The sequence below is a fragment of the Rutilus rutilus genome (genome assembly GCF_951802725.1).
Source record: "Rutilus rutilus genome assembly, chromosome: 7".
NCBI classification, from domain to species: domain Eukaryota; kingdom Metazoa; phylum Chordata; class Actinopteri; order Cypriniformes; family Leuciscidae; genus Rutilus; species Rutilus rutilus.
In genome coordinates, this window is record NC_140221.1 from 48,421,588 (window position 1) to 48,429,087 (window position 7,500).

Below are 7,500 nucleotides of genomic sequence, written 5' to 3' on the forward strand. Positions count from 1 at the left end.
ATAAAAAAGGTAATTGTTACTTTTTAATCTCACAATTCTGACTTTTTTTCTCACAATTGCGACTTTTTATCTCAGAATTACGTGATATAAAGTCGCAATTGCGAGAAATATACTTGAAATTCGGACTTTTTTTCTCAGAATTGCATGGTTATATCTCGCAATTCTGACTTTATAATACGCAATTGGGAGATATAAAGTCAGAATTGCATGATATAAAGTCGCACTTGTGTGTTATAAAGTCAGAATTGTGAGATATAAACTATTCTGAGGTAAAAAAAAAAAAGTCTGTCTTTTTTTCCTTAGAATTGGACATTATATCTCACAATTCTGAGGCCCCATCCACACTACTGCGTTTTAGTTTAGAAACGGAGAATTAAAACGAATACGATCTGCGTATTAGAATTGATATCCGTCCACATTAAAACGACTGAAAACGCGGATCACGTGACCATTCACCAACACTGGGGTGTAAAGATCTCCGTTTCTAAACGAAAACGCAGTAGTGTGGATGGGGTCTGAGAAAAGATGTCAGAATTGCGAGATATAAACTCGCAATTATGTGTTATAAAGTCAGAATTGTGTGATTTAAAGTCAGAATTGCGTGATATAAAGTCGCAATTGTGTGTAATTAAGTCAAAATTGCGTGATATAAAGTCGCAATTGCGTGTTATAAAGTCAGTATTGCGAGATGTAAACTCGCAATTGTGAGATAAAACGTCGCAATTATCTTTTAAAATGTTTTATTCTGTGGTGGAAACAAGCTCCATAGCAGACCTAGCAGCTAGACCAGATATTCAAAGCTAGCTTAACAACCTACTTGTCCAGTCAGTGATTACGAAAGATAACCAGGACTCAATTCAAGTCTGTGAGTTGATTAAAGTGAATGTGATTTGAGCATGAATGAGTATATACATGAGAGCTTGGTAAGCTATCTAGGAAGCTAATATTATTTTTCTTAATTTAGAATCCTGCATCATGGAGAGAAAAAGAGGAAAAAGAACTCCAGAGTTAGAGGTTTACCTGTTAGACACCACTACAATACTGGGCCTAGCCCAAACCATGACAAACATCCCAAGACCATTATCCCGCCTTCAACATTGGTCCATATAATTTTGCCTACAGTATATAGTGTAGCAAGGTAGTCTTCAGAATTTTTAATAATTTAATTACATTTAATACAATACAATTACATTTTAGGGGACCCCCCAAGAGTCCTAAGTCATTTCGAACCCTGCACACACACACACACACACACAGAGACACACAGACACACACACAAACACACATCTCATTAACTCTAAACCTACGTCTCTTTTAGGTAAAGCCCTGGATCAGTGTTCTAAACGCACAGCAGAGTGTGTGTGTGTGTGTGTGTGTGTGTGTGTGTGTGTGTGTGTGTGTGTGTGTGTGTGTGTGTGTGTGTGTTATCAGTGTTCGCACAGAAACTAAACGCACTAAACGCACAGAAGAGCATTCTGGGTAAAGCTCTCAGACATCAGAGATACAGATCTTAAGACTAAACCTTCCTCGACCGAAACATGTGCTTTCAAAGAAGAATAAAGCACTCAGGAGGATGACAGACGCACACACAGACTCACACACACACACACACACACACAAACACACTGTTGCTGTGAAAGAGTCACATCTGGCCCACAACCAGCAAACATCTGTGATGCGTGACTGACTCGCTTGCAGCCGTTCAGTTTCTGTGTGTGTGTGTGTGTGTGTGTGTGTGTGTGCTCTTACCGGGCTGCAGCAGGATCAGTTGAGCCATCGCTTGACTGTTTCCCGCCTCATTCTCAGCGATACACTGATAGAATCCTTCATCTGATCGAACCAGACCCAGAATCTGAAGATGACCACCGTCCTGCAAACACACGAGAGAATCACACACACACTCTCACACACTCAACATGATGAGGGACACTTAAACACATCGAGATTTCAGGACCTTCTCACTGTGGGCTCCAATGAGCCGTGCCTTCAGGATATATGAGCACTAAACTAGAAACACAGGACCGGGTTTGCTTAGATATTATTCCTTGATGCAAAAATAAAAAAATAAAAAAATAAAACTGTTAATAAAAATAAATGAATAAACAAATAAATAATGAATAGGAATGTATGAACGAATTAAAAATTAAATAGCAGTATTGATTAAATAAATAAAATTAATTAAAAAATATATAAATATATAAAATGAATAAATAAAATAAAGAGTGAATAATAAATAAACACAATAATTAAATTAAATTAATAAACATGAATAAATAAATAAATAAATATGTATGAATGAATGTATAACAGTATCATTTGACTGAATAAAAAGTAATTAAAATAAATATAAATAAATAAATATAAGTAAATTAGATGGATAAATAGGAATAAATAAATAAATAAACTAAATAAATATAAATAAAGAGTAAATAATAAACATTAATAGATAAATAAATATCAATAAATAAATAAAATATATAAATATGAATGAATGAATGAATGAATAATAGCATAATTTGATTAAATAAAAAATATATATATAAATAAAAAAAATAACAAATATATAAATGAATAAATATAAGTAAATTAGATGGATAAATAGGAATAAATAAATAAATAAATTAATTAATAAATAAATAAATAAATAAATAAAGAATAATAAATAAACATTAATATCTAAATAAATATCAATAAATAAATAAAAATATATAAATATGAATGAATGAATAATAGTATCATTTGATTGAATAAAAATAAATAAAAATATAAAAATGTATGAATAAGAATGAATAAATAAATAAATATAAATGAATAAATATAAATATAATAACAAAACAAACAAATCATTTGTTCATTCATTCCAACACCAGGGATCTGATCCCAGAAACACTGAAACTCCTGCTGCGTCTCACATATCACAGGAATGCTCCTCACCACGATCTGGAAGTAGTCGCTGGGAACGACCATCTCCCCGTTCTTCACCCAGCGCACACTGGGCTGAGGGTTTCCCGTCACGCCGCACTCCATCTCCACATCCGTGCTCTCATACGCGTACATGTTCGACGGGTAGTTGAGGAACTGAGGCGGCACTGAGGACAGAGAGAGAGAGAGAGAGAGAGAGAGAGAGACACCACGATAAACATCAGCAGAAACCAGCAGTGTGTGTGTGTGTGTGTGTGTGTGTGTGTGTGTACATCACAAACCATCACATGCACAGAAACCAGATCAGACCGTGGAGGATTATAAATGCTTCAATCAGTCAAATATCAATAAAAACAGAATGGATGGAACAATAGAACAATGGATGGATGGATGGTATAGGAATCAATTGTAATTTGAGCCATTCATTGATATATGTGTGTGTGTGTCTGTGAGTGTGTGTGTGTGTGTGTGAGTGAGTGTGTGTCTGAGTGTGTGTGTGTGAGTGTGTGTCTGAGTGTGTGTCTGAGTGTGTGTGTGAGTTTGTGAGTGTGTGTCTGAGTGTGTGCGTTTGATTTATATTACATTGTGGGAACCAAATGTCCCCACAAGGATAGTAAAACATGAGATCACCTCCATTGTGGGGACCAGCCAGCCAGCCAGCCAGCGGTCCCCATGAGGGGAATGGGTTAATAAACATACTAAATTATATTTTTTTGAAAATGTAAAAATGCAGAAAGTTTTCTGTGATGGGCAGGTTTAGGGGTAGGGTTAGTGTGTGTGTGTGTGTGTGTGTGTGTGTGTGTGTGATGGGTAGGTTTAGGGGTAGGGTTAGTGTGTGTGTGTGTGTGTGTGTGTGTGTGTGATGGGTAGGTTTAGGGGTAGGGTTAGTGTGTGTGTGTGTGTGTGTGTGTGTGTGTGTGTGTGTGTGTGTGTGTGATGGGTAGGTTTAGGGGTAGGGTTAGTGTGTGTGTGTGTGTGTGTGTGTGTGTGTGTGTGTGTGTGATGGGCAGGTTTAGGGGTAGGGTTAGTGTGTGTGTGTGTGTGTGTGTGTGTGTGATGGGTAGGTTTAGGGGTAGGGTTAGTGTAAGGGGACAGAACATACAGTTTGTACAGTATAAAAACCATTACGTCTATGGAGAGTCCCCACAAAGATAGTGAACTGTGTGTGTGTGTGTGTGTGTGTGTGTGTGTGTGTGTGTGTGTGTGTGTGAGACACAGCAGATGATCAGCAGCAGACAGCGGATACGACTGGTCAAGGATTCCCAAAACAACATTCAAATAAATCAAGCACACGAGCGAAAGATCCCAGCGAAGATCCCGGCATCCAAACACACACGACTCCCAATATATGAACATAATCCTGTCAAATCTGTCAAATCTCCAAAGCAGACGCAGAGGGAGAGACAGGAGGAGGCCATTACCTGAGAACATCATTCAAGCGTGAAGACAGACGTACTGTCATGATTAAAGGCAGACCGGAGACTCTCTCGGATCCTGATTTTACTCACAGAATGAAAGGCTCATTTCACCGGGAGAATTACGCATCGATCGCCTCGCCTCGATAGCAGTCTGAGCACTCGTCTTCAAAAGCACAAAAGCATCAGACGCACAGAATCAGACTTATTGGAATAAAATGTATTTGTGATGTTTGTCCACTTTACAATTACTGAGACGATGCAGAACTTTAGAGAGACGCAGATGTGGAGAAAACGTCGAGAACACAAAACAAGCGCATCAGAATCCTGGAGGATGAAGACGCCGTTCACACGAGACTGAAGCGAGAGCTGGCCGTGTCACACACACTCGCAGTATTGTAGTTCACTGTAGGAAATGACCTGATGTTATATTAAAATTCATTAGCATATTCATTTTTATTCATTGTATAATACTGGATGGATGGAACGATAGAACAATGGAAAGATGAATGGATGGATAGATAGAGCAATGGATAGATGGATGAATGGATAGATAGAATGATAGAATGATAGAAAAATGTATGGATGGATAGAACAATGGATGGATGGAACAATAGAAAATGGATGGATGGGTGGAATGATAGAACAATGGAAAGATGAATGGATGGATAGATAGATAGAGCAATGGATAGATGGATGGATGGATGGATGTATAGATAGAATGATAGAAAAATTGATGTATGGATGGATGGCTGGAACAATGGATGGATGGAACGATAGAACAATGGATGGATGGATGGATAGATAGAATTATGGATGGATGGATAGATGGATGGATGGATGGATGGAACAACAGAACAATGGATGGATGGATGGATAGAACAATGGATGGATGGATGATGGATCAAGCTGTCAATCACACAGCGCGAGTTTATCTGGACACTTGCCAAAACTCGTTATGAAATCAATGACGCTGTTACGCTGCACAACGAAGCTCTTACTGTATTTACATCGTGTTTGCATTGTTATTTGGTGAAAGCATTTGTGAGAGTGCAGAAACTGCGTTGCAATGATGAGATCACTTCATTCACGCGATCAACAGACTGTCATCTGCTCAGTGCTCATCACTGCAACCTTTCCTGTGTTTAAAGGATGGATATCTAAATATAAATCTAATAAATGAAAGCTTAAGTTCTGCCAGGAAGACTTAATTACTCACTTATTACCTTCATTTCTATCCAATCACGTCTTTATACTTTCTGTATAAAAGATCGGTACTTACACATTTCGCACATTTCAGTTCGCAGATGCCGACACGACAACAACCTCCACCCTCCCCACCACCACCAGGATGGTCCTGTCCATACCTCCCAGGGGGGTCGGCTGTGCCCCTGCCTTCGTCTTCAGGCAGGAGATGCAAATCCGCTACCCTCGGATTATGAACTATGGACGGGGCCTACGCCAAAGAACTTTATAATAATGCTTGCTGGGCTGTCAATAAATGTATGCTTCGTTACATAATTTTATCTCCCGAGTCTTTCTGGTAGAAATATAAATATATGTTCAATACTTTTCACAATTCGTTAATCTCGATACCTGTAATAGTAAAAACTTGGCAAAAGTTTTCGAGAGAGTTCCACATGTAATAATAGCTATTTCATATGCAAACATGTCAGCCAATCACAGCAGTGGGCGTTTACACTGAAGTCTCACAGCCAATCACAGCAGTGGGCGTTTACACTGAAGTCTCACAGCCAATCACAGCAGTGGGCGTTTACACTGAAGTCTCACAGCCAATCACAGCAGTGGGCGTTTACACTGAAGACTCACAGCCAATCACAGCAGTGGGCGTTTACACTGAAGACTCACAGCCAATCACAGCAGTGGGCGTTTACACTGAAGTCTCACAGCCAATCACAACAGTGGGCGTTTACACTGAAGTCTCACAGCCAATCACAACAGTGGGCGTTTACACTGAAGTCTCACAGCCAATCACAACAGTGGGCGTTTACACTGAAGTCTCACAGCCAATCACAGCAGTGGGCGTTTACACTGAAGTCTCACAGCCAATCACAACAGTGGGCGTTTACACTGAAGTCTCACAGCCAATCACAGCAGTGGGCGTTTACACTGAAGTCTCACAGCAGCCAATCACAGCAGTGGGCATTTACACTGAAGTCTCACAGCCAATCACAGCAGTGGGCGTTTACACTGAAGTCTCACAGCCAATCACAGCAGTGGGCGTTTACACTGAAGTCTCACACAGACACGCCCCATCAAACAGAGCGTTCAAATCAGAGGCTAAAATCAGGCTAGGAAAAATATATTTTATTTCTAAATTATAAAAAGAAAATTGATGTAAAAATCCTACTAAGATTATAAGGGCAACCCAGGAAACATTATAAAATACTAAAATAATCCAGTTCATGACCCCTTTAAATAAAGTTGCATTGATACTTTTGATTCTTGAAAGAATATTTTGGTAATGAAACAGTGTGTCGTCTAGTAAGTGCACTCAGAATGATGACACCCATGACTAGTTCAGATGCTTCAGATCTTTCACTCTGAAAAACACAAACAACTGAATCAAGAGACCCAGAGATCAGACAGAGAGAAAGAGAGAGAGAGAGAGAGAGAGAGAGAGAGAGAGAGAGAGAGAGAGAGAGAGAGAGAGAGAGAGAGACAGAGACAGAGAGAGAGAGAGACAGACAGAGAGAGAGAGACTGAGAGAGGGACGAGTGCAAATGAACAGGTGAATACCCAGCAGCCCTCTCTGTTCCCCTGACACACACACACACACACACACTCACGCTGACAAAAGAGCAAACGGAGACGCCAATCAAACACAGAACAACACACCGACCAATCACAGATGAGCAGCTCCTTCAGACTCCATGAGGATATTCTCTATCTGAACATATATAACGTCTATGCTTTTAATATTTCTGATATAAAATGATGGAAACCTCCCTGTCTCTCTCTCTGAATCTAACACTGAAGTGACTTAAACTGCAGTTCATCGACTGGCCACTAGAGGCCGGCTGCAGAAGAGACTCAGTCCCATAGACCTCCATGTTAAAATGCCCAACTTTACAGCAGAAAAAACATGTTTACAGTCTGGTGCAAAAAGTGGTTTTGGTCTATATAGCTGATGTTGTTCTTC

General features: G+C 39.4%; 1 protein-coding gene across 1 annotated transcript in view; it reads right to left on the minus strand.

Moving 5' to 3' along the window:
• dcc (DCC netrin 1 receptor) overlaps positions 1 to 7,500 on the minus strand; it is a 220,807-nt gene that overhangs the window by 81,018 nt on the left and 132,289 nt on the right. Inside the window, exons 6-7 of the mRNA XM_084414580.1 lie at positions 2,935 to 3,089; positions 1,750 to 1,870 (exon numbers count right to left, since the gene is read on the minus strand). Of these exons, the coding sequence (XP_084270706.1) occupies positions 1,750 to 1,870; positions 2,935 to 3,089 (276 nt within the window). The remainder of the gene's footprint in view (positions 1 to 1,749; positions 1,871 to 2,934; positions 3,090 to 7,500) is intronic.